The sequence below is a fragment of the Coregonus clupeaformis genome, chromosome 17 (genome assembly GCF_020615455.1).
Source record: "Coregonus clupeaformis isolate EN_2021a chromosome 17, ASM2061545v1, whole genome shotgun sequence".
In the NCBI taxonomy this organism is placed as follows: Eukaryota; Metazoa; Chordata; class Actinopteri; order Salmoniformes; family Salmonidae; genus Coregonus; species Coregonus clupeaformis.
The window spans coordinates 44,899,376-44,920,131 of NC_059208.1; the positions used below are offsets into that span (position 1 = coordinate 44,899,376).

Below are 20,756 nucleotides of genomic sequence, written 5' to 3' on the forward strand. Positions count from 1 at the left end.
GCCACTAGCTATCATTCGACTGCCCGAACTCTCCCCCTCACGTTTCCGATCTGCATATCTTGCTAGCTAACTAACTTTAGGTATCTGGTGTTCGCTAATTTAGCTAGCTAACAATCTGTATGTAGCCTCGCGCACCAGTCCATCTACCCGATAAGACCAGGGTCGAGTGACACCTGGAGGTATTACCAGTGGCTAGTTAGCTAACAAACTGACAAAGCTGTTTAGCAAACGGATAGCTAGCTAACATCATTGCTAACAATTCACGTATCGAACTGGCTGGATAACGACGGTATAACTAACGTTAGCTAGCTGAGCTATTTATCTAATATTGTTCTGCCTGTGAACATGAACCGTAGCTAGCGATATAGGCAACCGCCTAAAACAAATATAACTTTCCCTGGCTAGGCAAAGCGAAAGCTAGCTAGTAGCTATGTACCTGTAAGCATAGCCTTTCGCAGTAACGTTACGTGGCGGCGCCCGTATACGTACAGGAGCGCCCCCTCTGGTAGACGATGGGTTTAGCTCAGCTAGCTATCTAAACTAAATTACGAAATTCAGTGATTCAATCAAACAATGCTTACGCATATTTCCTCAATGTTGCATTTGATTAGATTCTTTCCAAATTCACCACTAGCTCAATATCGATATGAGTGTAGCCTGCCAATCAAACGTCAACAGTACGATTACCAGATTTTTACTTATAGTAAAATAACTTACATTAATTATGAATAATTAGCCAATGCAAAATTGACTATCGCTCTTTTAAAATGGTAGCCCTACAATAGGCCAGTAGGTGGCACACTAGATCCTACCCAAACCTCAGTGGGTCCTACCCATAGACTTGGTCCTACCATGTGTCATCATAGCAAAAGTTGAAGTAGTAGTACACTCAAATACAGGGAGAGCATGCTGTTCCCCTGAGAGACAGGGACTATGCCACTACTGCTACCAATGTAGAAATTGAGGGGGAGCAGCTGGACCAGGGTTTAGACAATCTCACGGGACCAGAGCTAGACAAGCTCTGTCATTAAGGTGCCCTCTTGACAAATATAAAGACACCACACCCACTGCAATTAATTTTCAAGGAGGAAAACCATACTGGTGTCATACTAGTGGTGCACCATTGACCACGTTTACATGTGCACAGTATTCCGTATAGTAACTCATATCCCGCTTAAGGTCTTATTCAGGATAAGCTGTTTAAATGCACCTTTGATATCCCGTTCACGAGTATCTCTATATCTGTGAATAAACAGAATCAAATCAAATTGTATTTGCCACATGCGCCAAATACAACAGGTGTAGACATTACAGTGAAATGCTTACAAGCTCTTAACCAAAAATGCAGTTTTTTTTAAAGAAAAAGTAAAAGAAAAAAGTGTTAAGTAAAAAAATTAAAGCAAATAACTAAAGAGCAGCAGTAGCCATGATTAGCTGTTCATGAGTCTTATGGCTTGGGGGTAGAAGAATATTCCTAATTGAAGTTCATATGGGTTAAATGGTATAGTAACTGAAATATGGAAACTGACTATAGGCCTATAACCTCTCACATGTAGTGTAATATAATATTAACTCCTGCAGAATTATGAATTTTTTTTGCAGTAAAATGATACAACAAATGTTAATTTTGTCTCGGGAACAGCAGTGAAGAAATATTATTTATTTATTTCAGCATCACTTGAGAAAATGCTAAGGGCGTGTAAATGTGTGTCTTTGACACTGTTATGCAAGCAGACAGTGTTTCAAATAATAGTGCCCAAGACGAACTGAAGTCTAATCAGAAACGTGTTTCATTGTTTTCTCAGCTTTTAATTTCCTTAAAACTGGTCAAACTGATTACATTGGACATTTTGCACAGGATCTTTCCACTGTTTTGGAGTTATTGCGTTTTCTCGCAGTCCCTAAATGAAACAGACAACTTTACCGGTGTTAACTAGATTATTCCATTCATTCTATCGAAGTAAGACATTATTCTGGTGAGCACTACTTTATTTAGTCTTCTAGGGCAACAAGTAATGACAGAAGTCCTCTGTAGCTCAGCTGGTAGAGCACGGCGCTTGTAACGCCAGGGTAGTGGGTTCGATCCCCGGGACCACCCATACACAAAAATGTATGCACGCATGACTGTAAGTTGCTTTGGATAAAAGCGTCTGCTAAATGGCATATTATGTTTATTATTATTAGAAGAGAAGCTGCATGTATCTATACTGAACAAAAATATAAACGCAACATGTAAAGTGTTGGTCCCATGTTTCATGAGCTGAAATAAAAGATCCCAGAAACTTTCCATATGCACAAAAAGCTTATTTCTCTCAAATGTTCTGCACAAATTTGTTTACATCTCTGTTAGTGAGCATTTCTCCCTTGCCACGATAATCCATCCACCAGACAGGTGTGGTATATCAAGAAGCTGATTAAAGGGCATGATCATTGTCCCCTGTAGCTCAGTTGGTAGAGCATGGCGCTTGCAACGCCAGGGTTGTGGGTTTGTTTCCCACGGGGGGCAGTATGAAAATGTATGCCCTCACTAACTGTAAGTCGCTCTGGATAAGAGCGTCTGCTAAATGACTAAAAATGTAAATCATTACACAGGTGTACCTTGTGCTGGGGACAATAAAAGGCCACTCTAAAATGTGCAGTTTTGTCACAACACAATGTCATAGATGTCTCAAGTGTTGAGCGAGCGTGCAATTGGCATGCTGACTGCAGGAATGTCCACCAGAGCTGTTGCTAGAGAATTGAATGTTAATTTCTCTACCATAAGCCGCCTCCAATGTCGTTTTAGAGAATTTGGCAGTACGTCCAGCCGGCCTCACAACCGCAGACCATGTGTAACCACGCCAGCCCAGGACCTCTACATCTGGCTTCTTCACCTACGGGATCGTCTGAGACCAGCCACCCAGACAGCTGATGAAACTGAGGAATATTTCTGTCTGTAATAAAGCCCTTTTGTGGGGAAAAACTCATTCTGATTGTCTGGGCCTGGCTACTCCGTGGGTGGGCCTGGCTCCCAAGTGGGTGGACCTATGCCCTCCCAGGCCCACCCATGGCTGCGCCCCTGCCCAGTCATGTGAAGTCCATTGATTAGGGCCTAATGAATTTATTTCAATTGACTGATTTCCTTATATGTACTGTAACTCAGTAAAATCGTTGATATTGTTGCATGTTACGTTTATAATTTTGTTCAGTATAAGTATAGTTGACAAACAAATGGCCTTCAAATGTCGGAAATTGTAAGCAGAAACTGGAAAGTAGCCAGTATGCTATATGGTCCAAAATGGAGTATCAGCAAAATAAATGGTTATGGTGGACCAAACTGCGCAGGTAGCTTACTTTTTGGAGTGATTTGTTTGACAATCAGATGAAAACATCATCACACAACACCATAGACTGCACAACACCCATGATATGCGCAACTGAGCCTGCGCAGACCGCGAAAAACAACATTAAACGGGATAAGATGTTTACATGCCACAGTAACATCAGCGTATCCCAGGCATCTTATCCTGGTTGCACATAACCGGGAAACAAGCTTTTTCGGGTTATTGTAAACGGGATATGATGTTTATATGCATCAACTCAAAAACAGAATACTTGAGTATTCTGAATAATAACGGGATATTGGTGTGCATGTACACGTGGTCGCTGACTGGTCAAGGGAGTAGTCCTGGTTTAATCTGTCTATAAGACTTTAAACCTCGTATGTAAGATACTTAGACCTATTCATAGCTACTCGATCTGTATCACTGCTTGTGCTATAACAACATTCAAAACAACACAGTTCAAGAAGAAGAGCCAGACTTGATAAACTCATGATTTACTAGGCTTGTCTGGGATTATCAAATTGTTCTGGCAACAACAGCTGATAAAATGTGGAAAGAGTTGAAGAAAAACCAGCTAGTCAAGTACGGCGCTGTGACCACAGTGTCAACCATCAGTAAGTCACAGCTCTACTGCTTTGCAAGTTATCTTGATCTATTGTAGGTCTCAGACCTCCTTTCAATTACTTTTACAGTTTTCTGTAATGGTAAGATAGTTTCTAACATTTCTACATGGACATATAGTCTAGGGAAATAGTAGCCTAATTTCAACAAAACCAGGTTAACACTACTAAACCACCCGCAGAGAGGATTGTATATAAAAACTGACTGCATGTTGTGACATATGGGATGTAAAATTCTTCAGATTGTATTGTTTAGTGGGTAAGAGCGTTGTGCCAGTAACCGAAAGGTCTCTGGTTCTAATCCCCGAGCCGACTAGGTGAAAAATCTGTCGATGTGCCCTTAAGCAAGGCACTTAACCCTAATTGCTCATGTAAGTCGCTCTGGATAAGAGCGTCTGCTAAATGACTGAAATGTAAATTGTACATTTTTCTTGATTTACATCAGAATCACTGAAGGATGACTGACCGTGGTATGTGGTAATGCTGTATTGTAGTGTCTATTTAAGGTTTGTGATTTTAAACGTGTTTATTCCCTGTAGCTCTAAGATCCTGATATATACTATTATGTGTGTAAATACTTTACAATTGCACATACAGTATATGCTACCTTTTCCATGAAGTATGTTAACAATTCCTACTCCCACAACAAAGGGTCTATTGAATAGACTTGAAAAATGTTAAACCAGGATTAAATCTCATTTGGTTGAGAGATTTTAATTGTGATAGATTAGGGCTTGTGAAATTCCTCCCATGTGGAACCAGTGTCACTGTCTTTTGAACTGTTGTCTCAATAGCACTTATTTAGACATTGTCCCATATCGGCCCTATACTTTTTTACACAATGCCAATAACAAAGGTTATGCCCTCAGTTGCTCTTATCCAGAGCGACTTACAGGAGCAATTAGGGTTAATTGCCTTGCTCAAGGGCACATCGACAGATTTTTCACCTAGTCGGCTCGGGGATTAGAACCAGCGACCTTTCGGTTACTGGCACAACGCTCTTACCCACTAAGCTACCTGCCGCCCTTCCCTGTCCATGGATCGATCACATTGGTGCGCCAAAATAAGGACGTTTACTTTTCCACATATAGTCCCAGGATTGAAAGTGACGAGTACCAAAAGCATTGTGGGCCAATGTGACCAATGACCATGCTTTCTATTCCCATGAGTGAGGCGGCCGACCTTTCAGTTCTTACACACCCAATCAACAGGCAGGGTGCCTCTAGTGCAAGGTTCATAGGTCAACATAAGAAGAAGTAAGAGTGATATTTTGGCTCAGTGCCGTTTGTCTCCAAACCAGGCTATGTTTTACTGCGAAAGTGGATCGCCGGTGGGATATGCCGCAGTCGTGCCAAGCTGCATGGAAGGACTGTGGTGATCACTGGTGCCAACACTGGTATCGGCAAGGAGACGGCCTGGGATATGGCCATGAGAGGTACAGTAGGCCTATGCCACTTCTCTATTGGACTGTAACTGTATTGTGATTTACATTACCTTTCATGGGATGTCCCTTTTGAACACAAACAAGTTACAATGCAATCTGAGGAAAATTGGGGTTTAAGGGCAACTGTGGGGGCTTTTCAATGGAAGGCATGAGGATAGGGGTGTGGTAGATTTGTGGATGTTGTTCAGCTGATGATAGGGCTGATCCTATATATTCTATTGGAATGGAAAGTGATGAGGGTGTTCTCAAACAGACCGTACTGTGTGTTCTCAGGAGCCCGGGTGATCATGGCTTGCCGAGACCTCAGCAGGGGAGAGGCAGCTGCAACAGAGATCCGCAGTTCCACAGGAAATACTAACGTGGTGGTGCAACAACTAGACCTGGCCTCCCTCGGGTCAGTACGACAGTTTGCCAGGGAATTCATTGCCACAGAGACCCGTCTGGACATACTTATCAACAACGCAGGTGAGACTGATGGTTTTACCCAACATGCTTTGAGAGCCTGAATTGTGTTGGTGTTGTCATCAAAGATCCTCCTTACTCTGGGTATGCTTCGAACTATAGCATGTTTTTCATTGTCAACGTTGTGGGCTTGATCTTTTTGAACCATCCCTTAAATACTCTCCCTCTACTCCTCACAGGTATAATGCTGTGTCCCAAAAGCTTCACAGTGGACGGTTTTGAGAGTCAATTTGCTGTCAATCACCTAGGACACTTCCTATTGACCAATCTGCTCCTGGACATGCTGAAAGCCTCCACCCCCAGCCGCGTCGTCAATGTGTCTAGCATCGCTCATCAAGGCGGTAAGCCCATCCTGACCAGATATTTTTGTAATAAAACAAATATAATCAATTGAGTTATAGCTTTATCTGGCTCTACCTCATTCTCTTTCAGGAAAAATCCACTTTGATGACCTTAACTTTGATAAGAAGGGGTACAACTCAGTAATCGCCTACAAGCAGAGCAAACTGGCCAACCTCCTCTTCTCCAGGGAGCTGGCACGAAGGACCAAAGGTGATGGGTTGCCTTATTACAGCTGTATTACGTATTACTACTCATAAATACACTACCAGTCAAAAGTTTGGACACACCTACACATTCAAGGGTTTTTCTTTATTTTTACTATTTTTTACATTGTAGAATAATAGTGAAGACATCAAAATTATGAAATAACACATATGGAATCATGTAGTAAACTAAAAAGTGTTAAACAAATCAAAATATATTTTATATTTGATAGTCTTCAAATAGCCACCCTTTGCCTTGATGACAGCTTTGCACACTCTTGGCATTCTTTCAACCAGCTTCATGAGGTAGTCACCTGGAATGCATTTCAATTAACAGGTTAATTTGTTGAATTTCTTTCCTTCTTAATGCGTTTGAGCCAATCAGTTGTGTTGTGACAAGGTAGGGGGTTATACAGAAGATAGCCCTATTTGGTAACAGACCAAGTCCATATTATGGCAAGAACAGCTCAAATAAGCAAAGAGAAATGAAAGTCCATCATTACTTTAAGACATGAAGGTCAGTCAACACGGAACATCTCAAGAACTTTGAACGTTTCTTCAAGTGCAGTCACAAAAACCATCAAGCACTCTCATGAGGACCGCCACAGGAATGGAAGACCCAGAGTTACCTCTGCTGCAGAAGATAAGTTCATTAGAGTTACCAGCCTCAGAAATTGCAGCCCAAATAAATGCTTCACAGTGTTCAAGTCACAGACACATCTCAGCATCAACTGTTCAGAGGGGACTGTGTGAATCAGGCCTTCATGGTCGAATTGCTGAAAAGAAACCACTAATAAAGGACACCAATAAGAAGAAGAGACCTACTTGGGCCAAGAAACACGAGCAATGGACATTAGACCGGTGGAAATTGTCCTTTGGTCTGGAGTCCAAATTGGAGATTTTTGGTTCCAACCGGCGTGTCTTTGTGAGACGCGGTGTGGGTGAACGGATGATCTCCGCATGTGTAGTTCCCACCGTAAAGCATGGAGGAGGAGGTGTTATGGTGTGGGGATGCTTTGCTGGTGACACTGTCTGTGATTTATTTAGAATTCAAGGCGCACTTAACCAGCATGGCTACCACAGTATTCTGCAGTGATACGCCATCCCATCTGGTTTGGGCTTAGTGGGACTATCATTTGTTTTTCAACAGGACAATGACCCAACACACCTCCAGGCTGTGTAAGGGCTATTTTACCAAGAAGAAGAGTGATGGAGTGTTGCATCAGATGACCTGGCCTCCACAATCCCCCGACCTCAACCCAATTGAGATGGTTTGGGATGAGTCAGATGGCAGAGTGAAGGAAAAGCAGCCAACAAGTGCTCAGCATATTGTCACGGGTTGCTGTAGGTAGGTGTGGTGTGGAATCAGGCGCAGGACGCAGAAGTAAAGTCCAACAAAATACTTTAGTAGATCACACAACAATAATCCAAAACTAGCCCGGAGGCGAGAAAAGCGCGCACAGGCGTACACAAACGGGCGCACTAAACAAGTGCGTAATCTTCTCCTAAATACAAAACAAGGAGGTAAGCTACAAAATAGCGCACCAAAATACAGGTAGCGCAGCAACACGACAAGGAACAATTACACACAACACCTAACTAACAACAAGGAACTAAATAGGGTGCTTAATGAGACATAACACAAAACAGGTGTGACAAACAGACAAAACCAATCAAACAAGAAACATAGAACGGTGGCAGCTAGTACTCCGGAGACGACGACCGCCGAAACCTGCCCGAACAAGGAGGAGGGGCCGCCTCGGCCGAAACCGTGACAGTACCCCCCCCTTGACGCGCGGCTCCAGCCGTGCGCCGCCCCCGGCCTCGGGGACGACCAGGAGGTCAAATCAAATCAAATCAAATCAAATCAAATCAAATTTTATTGGTCACATGCGCCGAATACAACAGGTGCAGACATTACAGTGAAATGCTTACTTACAGCCCTTAACCAACAGTGCATTTATTTTAAACAAAAAAGTAAGAATAAAACAACAACAAAAAAGTGTTGAGAAAAAAAGAGCAGAAGTAAAAATAAAGTGACAGTAGGGAGGCTATATATACAATAGAATAAAGTGACAGTAGGGAGGCTATATATACAGGGGGGTACCGTTGCATAGTCAATGTGCGGGGGCACCGGCTAGTTGAGGTAGTTGAGGTAATATGTACATGTGGGTAGAGTTAAAGTGACTATGCATAAATACTTAACAGAGTAGCAGCAGCGTAAAAAGTATGGGGTGGGGGGCAGTGCAAATAGTCCGGGTAGCCATGATTAGCTGTTCAGGAGTCTTATGGCTTGGGGGTAGAAGCTGTTGAGAAGTCTTTGGACCTAGACTTGGCACTCCGGTACCGCTTGCCGTGCGGTAGCAGAGAGAACAGTCTATGACTAGGGTGACTGGAGTCTTTGACAATTTTGAGGGCCTTCCTCTGACACCGCCTGGTATAGAGGTCCTGGATGGCAGGGAGCTTTGCCCCTGTGATGTACTGGGCCGTACGCACTACCCTCTGTAGTGCCTTGCGGTCAGAGGCCAAGCAGTTGCCATACCAGGCGGTGATGCAACCAGTCAGGATGCTCTCGATGGTGCAGCTGTAGAATTTTTTGAGGATCTGAGGACCCATGCCAAATCTTTTTAGTCTCCTGAGGGGGAATAGGCTTTGTCGTGCCCTCTTCACGACTGTCTTGGTGTGTTTGGACCATGATAGTTCGTTGGTGATGTGGACACCAAGGAACTTGAAGCTCTCAACCTGTTCCACTACAGCCCCGTCGATGAGAATGGGGGCGTGCTCAGTCCTCTTTTTTTTCCTGTAGTCCACAATCATCTCCTTTGTCTTGGTCACGTTGAGGGAGAGGTTGTTGTCCTGGCACCACACGGCCAGATCTCTGACCTCCTCCCTATAGGCTGTCTCATCGTTGTCGGTGATCAGGCCTACCACTGTTGTGTCGTCGGCAAACTTAATGATGGTGTTGGAGTCGTGCCTGGCCATGCAGTCATGGGTGAACAGAGAGTACAGGAGGGGACTGAGCACGCACCCCTGAGGGGCCCCCGTGTTGAGGATCAGTGTGGCAGATGTGTTGTTACCTACCCTTACCACCTGGGGGCGGCCCGTCAGGAAGTCCAGGATCCAGTTGCAGAGGGAGGTGTTTAGTCCCAGGATCCTTAGCTTAGTGATGAGCTTTGAGGGCACTATGGTGTTGAATGCTGAGCTGTAGTCAATGAATAGCATTCTCACGTAGGTGTTCCTCTTGTCCAGGTGGGAAAGGGCAGTGTGGAGTGCGATAGAGATTGCATCATCTGTGGATCTGTTGGGGCGGTATGCAAATTGGAGTGGGTCTAGGGTTTCTGGGATTATGCTGTTGATGTGAGCCATGACCAGTCTTTCAAAGCACTTCATGGCTACAGACGTCAGTGCCACGGGTCGGTAGTCATTTAGGCAGGTTATCTTAGAGTTCTTGGGCACGGGGACTATGGTGGTCTGCTTGAAACATGTTGGTATTACAGACTCAGTCAGGGACATGTTGAAAATGTCAGTGAAGACACTTGCCAGTTGGTCAGCACATGCTCGGAGTACACGTCCTGGTAATCCGTCTGGCCCTGCGGCCTTGTGAATGTTGACCTGCTTAAAAGTCTTACTCACATCGGCTACGGAGAGCGTGATCACATAGTCGTCCGGAACAGCTGGTGCTCTCATGCATGCTTCAGTGTTGCTTGCCTCGAAGCGAGCATAGAAGTGGTTTAGCTCGTCTGGTAGGCTTGTGTCACTGGGCAGCTCGCGGCTGTGCTTCCCTTTGTAGTCTGTAATAGTTTTCAAGCCCTGCCACATCCGCCAGTCCTGGAGTCTGGCGGAGCAGGGCGCGTAGGATGCGGAGCAGGGCGCGTAGGATGACCACGATGGAATTCGGTCAGCAGGGACGGATCCAGAATGTCCCTCCTCGGCACCCAGCACCGCTCCTCCGGACCGTACCCCTCCCACTCCACGAGATATTGGAGACCCCCCATCCGGCGTCTCGAATCCAGGATGGTCCGAACAGTGTACGCCGGAGCCCCCTCGATGTCCAACGGGGGCGGAGGAGTCTCCTCAATCTCAAAGTCCTGGAGTGGACCAGCTACCACCGGCCTGAGGAGAGACACATGGAACGAGGGGTTAATATTCTTGTAATCAATGGGCAGTTGTAACCTGTAACACACCTCGTTCAATCTCCTCAGGACTTTAAAAGGCCCCACAAACCGCCCGACCCAGCTTCCGGCAGGGCAGGCGGAGGGGCAGGTTTCTGGTTGAGAGCCAGACTCGATCTCCAGGTGCGTACACTGGCCCCTCACTGCGGTGTAGGTCGGCGCTCGTCTTCTGTCGACGGATGGCTCGCTGCAGATGGACGTGTGCAGCGTTCCACGTCTCCTCCGAGCGCCGCACCCACTCATCCACAGCAGGGGCCTCGATCTGGCTCTCATGCCAAGGTGCCAGAACCGGCTGGTACCCTAACACGCACTGGAAAGGGGTTAGTCTAGTGGAGGAGTGGCGGAGAGAGTTCTGTGCCATCTCGGCCCAGGGCACATATCTCGCCCACTCCTCCGGCCGGCCCTGACAATATGACCTCAGAAACCTACCCACATCCTGGTTGACTCGTTCGACCTGCCCATTACTCTCCGGGTGGTAACCCGAGGTAAGGCTCACCGAGACCCCCAACCGTTCCATAAAGGCTCTCCAGACTCTGGAGGTAAACTGGGGGCCTCGATCGGACACTATATCCTCGGGTACCCCATAATGCCGGAAGACGAGTAAATAGAGCCTCAGCGGTCTGTAGGGCAGTAGGAAGACCCGGCATGGGAAGGAGACGACAAGCCTTCGAGAACCGATCCACAACGACCAGGATGGTGGTATTCCCTTGTGAGGAGGGAAGGTCGGTAACAAAATCCACCGAGAGGTGAGACCAGGGTCGTTGTGGAACGGGCAGGGGTTGTAATTTACCCCTGGGCAAGTGTCTGGGCGCCTTACACTGGGCACACACTGAGCAGGAGGAGACATAAACCCTCACATCCCTGGCTAACGTTGGCCACCAGTACTTCGTACTAAGGCAGTGCACTGTCCGGCCAATACCTGGATGTCCAGAGGAGGGTGACGTGTGAGCCCAATAAATCAGCCGATCCCGGACCTCGAGCGGGACGTACGTCCGACCCACCGGACACTGTGGAGGGCTAGGGTCGGTGCGTAATGCCCGCTCGATCTCCGCATCGACCTCCCACACCACCGGTGCCACCAGACAAGACTCCGGTAGTATGGGAATGGGCTCCACGCACCTCTCCTCCGTGTCATACCGCCGGGACAGGGCATCTGCCTTCCCGTTCTGGGACCCAGGGATGTAAGTGATCTTGAACACAAACCGGGCGAGAAACATAGTCCATCGAGCCTGGCGAGGATTCAGTCTCCTAGCTGCCCGAATGTATTCCAGGTTACGGTGGTCGGTCAGAATGAGGAAAGGGTGTTGAGCCCCCTCAAGCCAATGCCTCCACACCTTTAGGGCCTGTACTACGGCTAACAGCTCCCTGTCCCCTACGTCATAATTCCGTTCCGCCGGACTGAGCTTCTTAGAATAAAAAGCACAGGGGCGGAGCTTAGGTGGTGTGCCGGACCGTTGTGAAAGAACTGCCCCGATACCGGCCTCAGATGCGTCCACCTCTACTTGGAAGGGTAAAGCGGGATCCGGGTGCGCCAGCACTGGAGCCGAGGTAAACAGGTCCTTCAGTCTCCCAAAGGCCCTGTCCGCCTCAGCCGACCACTGCAAGCGCACCGGACCCCCCTTCAGGAGAGACGTTATGGGAGCTGCCACCTGTCCAAAACCCCGGATAAACCTCCGGTAGTAATTCGCAAAACCCAAGAACCGCTGCACCTCTTTAACCGTAGTTGGGGTTTGCCAATTACGCACGGCAGACACTCGGTCCACCTCCATTCTCACCCCTGACGCAGACAACTGGTAACCCAAGAAGGAGACTGACTCCTGAAAGAACAGACATTTCTCGGCTTTGACATACAGGTCATGCTCCAACAGTCTCCTCAATACCCTGCGCACCAGGGCTACATGCTCGGCCCGAGTAGAACTGTACACAAGAATGTCATCTATGTACACCACTACTCCCTGCGCCTGCATGTCCCGGAAAATCTCATCTACAAACGATTGGAAGACTGATGGAGCATTCATTAACCCATATGGCATGACGAGATACTCGTAATGGCCGGAGGTAGTACTAAATGCTGTCTTCCACTCATCGCCTCTCCCTAATGCGCACCAAGTTATATGCGCTCCTGAGGTCCAATTTTGTGAAGAACCGTGCCCGTGTAATGACTCCGTCATGGTCGCAATCAGCGGGAGTGGATAACTATATTTCACAGTCACCTGATTGAGACCGCGGTAATCAATACACGGACGCAAACCTCCATCCTTTTTCTTCACAAAAAAGAAGCTCGAGGACGCGGGAGAAGTGGAGGGTCGTATGTATCCCTGTCTCAGAGACTCGGCAATGTAAGTCTCCATTGCCCTTTTCTCCTCCTGTGACAAAGGATACACATGGCTCCGCGGGAGCGCAGCTCCTGTCTGGAGGTCTATCGCACAATCCCCCTGTCTATGAGGCGGCAACCGTGCCGCTCTGGTCTTACTAAACACGAGTGCCAAATCCTCATACTCAGGCGGAATGTGCAGTGCTGGCATCTGGTTCGGGCTCTCCACCGAGGTCGCCCCTACGGAAACACCCAGACATAGCCCCTCACACTGAGCAGACCACCCTTTAAGAGCCTTCTCTCGCCACGAAATCGTAGGATCATGGGTAATCAACCAGGGAAGCCCCAGTACCACCGGATACGCAGGAGAGTCGATCAGATAGAGTTGAATCGTCTCCTCATGACCCCCTGCGTCATCATCCTAAGTGGCGCCGTGACCTCCCTAATCAACCCAGATCCTAACGGACGACTATCTAAGGCATGTACAGGGAAGGGCTTATCGACTGGAAGGAGGGGAATCCCTAACTCAACACAGAATTTACGATCTACAAAATTCCCAGCTGCGCCTGAATCGACTAGCGCCTTATGCTGGGAACGAGGTGCAACCTGTGGGAAACAAACAGGTAATGTAATGTGTACGACAGAAAGCTCTGGGTAAGTAGGGCGCCTACTCACCTGGGAGGACTCCCCAATGTGTGACCTGCCATCTCCCTCACCAGGAGACCCTCCCCAGCACCTAGCCGCGGTGTGCCCTCCGCGGCCACAGTTGGTGCAGGAGACTGCCCCCCTCGGGCTCCTTCCTCTCCTCCCTCTAGCGCCAGCACCTCCAAGCTCCATCGGGCTCGGCTCGGAGGCGCTGGAGGGTGGAATGGGAGGCCCCCACCTGGGACGTCCGCGGGTCGCGAGCAGGGTGTCCAGCCGAATGGCCATGTCCACCAACTGGTCAAATGTTAGTGTAGTATCCCTGCACGCTAACTCTCTGCGGACGTCCTCCCGAAGGCTACATCTAAAGTGGTCTATGAGGGCCCTCTCATTCCACCCTGCATCTGCCGCTAGAGTCCGGAATTCCAGCGCAAACTCTTGAGCGCTCCTCATCCCCTGTCGGAGGTAGAATAGACGCTCCCCCGCCGCCTTCCCCTCTGGTGGATGGTCGAATACAGCACGGAAGCGGCGGGAGAACTCCGCATAGGTGACTGTGGCGGCGTCTATTCCCCTCCATTCGGCGTTGGCCCACTCCAACGCCTTGCCGGTGAGACAGGAGATGAGGGCGGAAACGCTCTCGTATCCCGAGGGCGCCGGGTGTATAGTGGCAAGGTAGAGCTCCACTTGTAATAGGAACCCCTGACACCCGGCAGCGGTGCCGTCGTACGCCCTCGGGAGCGAGAGCCGAATCCCACTGGGTTCCGGTAGTTGGACGGGCGGGCTGTCCGATGGTGATGGTGCGATAGGTGGGGGTGTGGGTACCCCGCTGGTCTCCCATCGATGGAGGGTGTTCATGACGCGGTCCAAGGCGTGCCCGATCTGGTTGATTCGATCCTCTTGACCACGAAGACGCTCCTCCATGCCATCGGTGGGTGCTCCTGCTGATTCCATATGTGGTGTGTAATTCTGTCACGGGTTGCTGTAGGTAGGTGTGGTGTGGAATCAGGCGCAGGACGCAGAAGTAAAGTCCAACAAAATACTTTAGTAGATCACACAACAATAATCCAAAACCAGCCCGGAGGCGAGAAAAGCGCGCACAGGCGTACACAAACGGGCGCACTAAACAAGTGCGTAATCTTCTCCTAAATACAAAACAAGGAGGTAAGCTACAAAATAGCGCACCAAAATACAGGTAGCGCAGCAACACGACAAGGAACAATTACACACAACACCTAACTAACAACAAGGAACTAAATAGGGTGCTTAATGAGACATAACACAAAACAGGTGTGACAAACAGACAAAACCAATCAAACAAGAAACATAGAACGGTGGCAGCTAGTACTCCGGAGACGACGACCGCCGAAACCTGCCCGAACAAGGAGGAGGGGCCGCCTCGGCCGAAACCGTGACACATATGTGGGAACTCCTTCAAGACTGTTGGAAAAGCATTCCAGGTGAAGCTGGTTGAGAGATTTGTTTAACACTTTTTTGGTTATTTTATAGTTTTGATGTCTTCACTTATATTCTACAATGTAAAAAATAGTAAAAATAAAGAAAAACCCTTGAATGAGTAGGTGTATCCAAATTTTGACTGGTACTGTATGTAGTTAGAAATTAGACAAATTCAAATGAATTAACCTAGATATGTGTAGGAAATTAGGTAATGTAACTAGGAGGTTTTTCCATTTCCACTGCATATCCTGTTCAATGGCTAAATGTACTGTAATGGTAATGGACCCCAGCTCTTTAAATGGAAATACATTAACAATGGGCCATAACTTTGTGCGCATAAATGCTCCAACACATACACTGTAGTTCTACATTTATTGGTTAACAATGAAGTTGGATTTTACCGTAGTTATGGATGGATTTTACTATAGTTTATAGTGGTTTAGCAATGCATGGCTAAAGATAAGGTAACTAATGTTTATTAGTATAAGATTCAAGTCCATACCAGCTGGCTGAGATGGGTGGTGTCAAGGCTTATCTTTTGTTTTTGTAATGTGCATTGGGGTGCACAGTGATTTGAGGCCTTTGTTACAGAGTATTCATCAAGTATCTTGGAGTTAACCGTAAAAATAATCTGACCTTTTCAATTACTGTATTTCACGGTTCTTTACCTATTAATGCTGTTTTCCCCCATTCTCCCCCATCAGTAGCAGTCTTAGTATGTACTAGTGAGGGAAAAAAGTATTTGATCCCCTGCTGATTTTGTACGTTTGCCCACTGACAAAGAAATTATCAGTCTATAATTTTAATGGTAGGTTTATTTGAACAGTGAGAGACAGAATAACAACAAAACAATCCAGAAAAACGCATGTCAAAAATGTTATAAATTGATTTGCATTTTAATGAAGGAAATAAGTATTTGACCCCCTCTCAATCAGAAAGATTTCTGGCTCCCTGGTGTCTTTTATACAGGTAACGAGCTGAGATTAGGAGCACACTCTTAAAGGGAGTGCTCCTAATCTCAGTTTGTTACCTGTATAAAAGACACCTGTCCACAGAAGCAATCAATCAATCAGATTCCAAACTCTCCACCATGGCCAAGACCAAAGAGCTCTCCAAGGATGTCAGGGACAAGATTGTAGACCTACACAAGGCTGGAATGGGCTACAAGACCATCGCCAAGCAGCTTGGTGAGAAGGTGACAACAGTGGAAGAAACACAAAATAACTGTCAATCTCCCTCGGCCTGGGGCTCCATGCAAGATCTCACCTCGTGGAGTTGCAATGATCATGAGAACGGTAAGGAATCAGCCCAGAACTACACGGGAGGATCTTGTCAATGATCTCAAGGCAGCTGGGACCATAGTCACCAAGAAAACAATAGGTAACACACTACGCCGTGAAGGACTGAAATCCTGCAGCGCCCGCAAGGTCCCCATGCTCAAGAAAGTACATATACAGGGTCGTCTGAAGTTTGCCAATGAACATCTGAATGATTCAGAGGAGAACTGGGTGAAAGTGTTGTGGTCAGATGAGACCAAAATCGAGCTCTTTGGCATCAACTCAACTCGCTGTGTTTGGAGGAGGAGGAATGCTGCCTATGACCCCAAGAACACCATCCCCACCGTCAAACATGGAGGTGGAAACATTATGCTTTGGGGATGTTTTTCTGCTAAGGGGACAGGACAACTTCACCGCATCAAAGGGACGATGGACGGGGCCATGTACCGTCAAATCTTGGGTGAGAACCTCCTTCCCTCAACCAGGGCATTGAAAATGGGTTCGTGGATGGGTATTCCAGCATGACAATGACCCAAAACACACGGCCAAGGCAACAAAGGAGTGGCTCAAGAAGAAGCACATTAAGGTCCTGGAGTGGCCTAGCCAGTCTCCAGACCTTAATCCCATAGAAAATCTGTGGAGGGAGCTGAAGGTTCGAGTTGCCAAACGTCAGGCTCGAAACCTTAATGACTTGGAAAAGATCTGCAAAGAGGAGTGGGACAAAATCCCTCCTGAGATGTGTGCAAACCTGGTGGCCAACTACAAGAAATGTCTGACCTCTGTGATTGCCAACAAGGGTTTTGCCACCAAGTACTAAGTCATGTTTTGCAGAGGGGTCAAATACTTATTTCCCTCATTAACATGCAAATCAATTTATAACATTTTTTACATGCGTTTTTCCTGATTTTGTTGTTGTTATTCTGTCTCTCACTGTTCAAATAAACTTACCATTCAAATTATAGACTGATCATGTCTTTGTCAGTGGGCAAACGTACAAAATCAGCAGGGGATCAAATACTTTCCCCCTCACTGTACAACAAACATTATACAAACAAATAATGTTGCTTCAAAATCAGGTTATAACTGGTGTACAGTGCACTGCTCCCTGCCACATGATGTCTCTGAATGTCCACATTCTAAGTTTAGTGGCCCTATCCCTACACTCACCCTATCAGGTACTGGAGTGACGTCGTATTCCCTGCACCCCGGGGTTATTCGGACAGAGCTGTGGCGCCACTCGCAGTCAAAGTACCCCACACTGAGTTCCATGCTGTCAGCCCCCGCCTGGCTCCTGATGAAGACCCCCAGGGAGGGGGCCCAGACCACCATCTACTGTGCCGTCACTGAGGGGCTGGAGGAGAAGAGTGGCTGCTACTTCAGGTACCACTTTGAGTTTAGCATCCCTGTGTGTAGAGTGAATTAGTCTAAATCAATCTCTCTCTGTGTGTGTCTGTTTGTGTGTTAATTGGAGGGGGATGATTTTAATTTGTGTATGTGATGGTTAAGTATCCCATCAAGAGTATGTGTGTACAATGCGGTATACAGTGGGTAGAACAAGTATTTGATACACTGCCGATTTTGCAGGTTTTCCTACTTACAAAGCATGTAGAGGTCTTCAACTGTGAGAGACGGAATCTAAAACAAAAATCCAGAAAATCACATTGTATGATTTTTAAGTAATTAATTTGCATTTTATTGCATGACATAAGTATTTGATCACCTACCAACCAGTAAGAATTCCGGCTCTCACAGACCTGTTAGTTTTTCTTTAAGAAGCCCTCCTGTTCTCCACTCATTACCTGTATTAACTGCACCTGTTTGAACTCATTACCTGTATAAAAGACACCTGTCCACACACTCAATCAAACAGACTCCAACCTCTCCACAATGGCCAGAGAGCTGTGTAAGGACATCAGGGATAGAATTGTAGACCTGCTCAAGGCTGGGATGGGCTACAGGACAATAGGCAAGCAGCTTGGTGAGGAGGCAACAACTGTTGGCGCAATTATTAGAAAATGGAAGAAGTTCAAGATGAAGGTCAATCACCCTCGGTCTGAGGCTCCATGCAAGATCTCACCTCGTGGGGCATCAATGATCATGAGGAAGGTGAGAGATCAGCCCAGAACTACACGGCAGGACCTGGTCAATGACCTGAAGAGAACTGGGACCACAGTCTCAAAGAAAACCATTAGTAACACACTACTCCGTCATGGATTAAAATCCTGCAGCGCACGCAAGGTCCCCCTGCTCAAGTCAGCGCATGTCCAGGCCTGTCTGAAGTTTGCCAATGACCATCTGGATGATCCAGAGGAGGAATGGGAGAAGGTCATGTGGTCTGATTAGACAAAAATATAGCTTTTTGGTCTGGAGGAAGAAGAAGGATGTGTACAACCCCAAGAACACCATCCCAACCGTGAAGCATGGAGGTGAAAACATAATTTTTGGGGATGCTTTTCTGCAAAGGGGACAGGACGACTGCACCATATTAAGGGGAGGATGGATGGGGCCATGTATCGCGAGATCTTGTCCAACAACCTCCTTCCCTCAGTAAGAGCATTGAAGATGGGTCGTGGCTGGGTCTTCCAGCATGACAACGACCCGAAACACACAGCCAGGGCAACTAAGGAGTGGCTCCGTAAGAAGCATCTCAAGGTCCTGGAGTGGCCTAGCCAGTCTCCAGACCTGAACCCAATAGAAAATCTTTGGAGGGAGCTAAAAGTCTGTATTGCCCAGCGAAACCTGAAGGATCTGGAGAAGGTCTGTATGGAGGAGTGGGCCAAAATCCCTGCTGCAGTGCGTGCAAACCTGGTCAAGACCTACAGGAAACGTATGATCTCTGTAATTGCAAACAAAGGTTTCTGTACCAAATATTAAGTTCTGCTTTTCTGATGTATCAAATACTTATGTCATGCAATAAAATGCAAATTAATTACTTAAAAATCATACAATGTGATTTTCTGGATTTTTGTTTTAGATTCCGTCTCTCACAGTTGAAGTGTACCTATGATAAAAATTACAGACCTCTACATGCTTTGTAAGTAGGAAAACCTGCAAAATCGGCAGTGTATCAAATACTTGTTCTCCCCATTGTATATTCTGAGTGTAGACAATATACACTGAACAAAAATATAAACACAACATTTAAAGTGTTGGTCCCATATCATGAGCTGAAATAAAAGATCCCAGAAATGTTCCGTATGTACAAAAAGCGTATTTCTCTCAAATTTTGTGCAAACATTTCTTTACATCCTTGTTAGTGAGCATTTCTCCTTTGCCAAGATAACCCACCCACCTGTCAAGTGCTGATTAAACCGTGACGAGATCCTGAGGCCCATTGTTGTGCCATTCATCCGCCGCCATCACCTTATGTTTCAGCAAAATGTCCCAGTTCTTCCATGGCCACACTCACCAGACATGTCACCCATTGAGCATGTTTGGGATGCTCTGGATCGACGTGTACCAGTTCCCGCCAATATCCAGCAACTTCGCACAGCCATTGAAGAGGAGTGGGACAACATTCCACAGGCCACAATCAACAACCTCATCAACTCTATGCGAAGGAGATGTATCGCGCTGCATGAGGCAAATGGTGGTCACACCAGATACTGACTGGTTTTCTGATCCACGCCCCTACTTTTCTGTGACCAACAGATGCATATCTGTATTCCCAGTCATGTGAAATCCATAGATTATGGCCTAATACATTTGTTTAAATTGACTGATTTTCTTATATGAACTGAAACTCAGTAAAATCTTTGAAATTGTTGCATGTTGTGTTTATATTTTTGTTCAGTGTAAATAGCTATGTGTTTAGGTGAGGTTTAAGTTAGAATGTGTTTGTTTCTCAGTGACTGTCAGGTTAAGGAGCCAGCTCCTGAGGGGAGAGATGATCTTGCAGCACTGAGACTATGGGGCGTTAGCGCCGGGCAAGTGGGACTTAATAAGAACAACTGAACAACTCGCCTTGCAACACAGTGACACTCCCAACCCCACCTGCCAGAGCCCCCCGGATACTGCCATATTTTTTTTTACGTTGGCTCTTAACTTTCATATCAGAAGAAATCCAGTATTCTATACATTTTCTATATTCTATCTTTTTGGATGTTGTATTATAATACAGTATGTTCTGATCACAAAAAACAATTATGTATTGTATTGTATTGAAGTTTATTCTCGTTACAATGGTCTTCATGCTGTTGAATAGATTGACGAATCTAATAAATTCTGTATTTTTCATGTTTTCATAAATAAATAAAATGTGTTGTTGTTTTGCTTTAGAAGTCTTTGCGTGAGTAATAGTGTCATTTTATGAATAGTAATTTTACACCCCAGTTATTTTATCAATGTTTAGCTAAACTTCCTTTGAAAAGTGTTACTTATTTTAAAGACTTAATAAATGATATGCTATTTGTACATCTCAATATTTAGCAATGTTTTCAGAAGTTGCTTGCATGCATGACATATTTCTCAAAATAACAAAATATCTGTTTCATTTTAATGGT

General features: G+C 46.3%; 1 protein-coding gene across 2 annotated transcripts; it reads left to right on the forward strand.

The window, feature by feature from the left end:
• Window positions 1–3,674: 3,674 nt before the first annotated feature.
• On the forward strand, window positions 3,675–20,571 carry LOC121585697 (retinol dehydrogenase 12). Of its 2 annotated transcripts, none has more exons than XM_041902021.2 (7): window positions 3,675–3,937; window positions 5,223–5,378; window positions 5,661–5,852; window positions 6,029–6,190; window positions 6,282–6,401; window positions 17,430–17,634; window positions 20,103–20,571. In XM_041902021.2, exons 1-7 carry the CDS (start codon window positions 3,871–3,873, stop codon window positions 20,206–20,208), a joined length of 1,008 nt encoding a protein of 335 aa, XP_041757955.1. In that variant the 5' UTR covers window positions 3,675–3,870; the 3' UTR covers window positions 20,209–20,571. The 2 variants fall into 2 exon arrangements, with proteins under 2 accessions (XP_041757955.1, XP_041757956.1); XM_041902022.2 differs by having other exon boundaries at window positions 3,676–3,937; window positions 5,244–5,378.
• The last annotated feature ends 185 nt before the right edge of the window (window positions 20,572–20,756 follow it).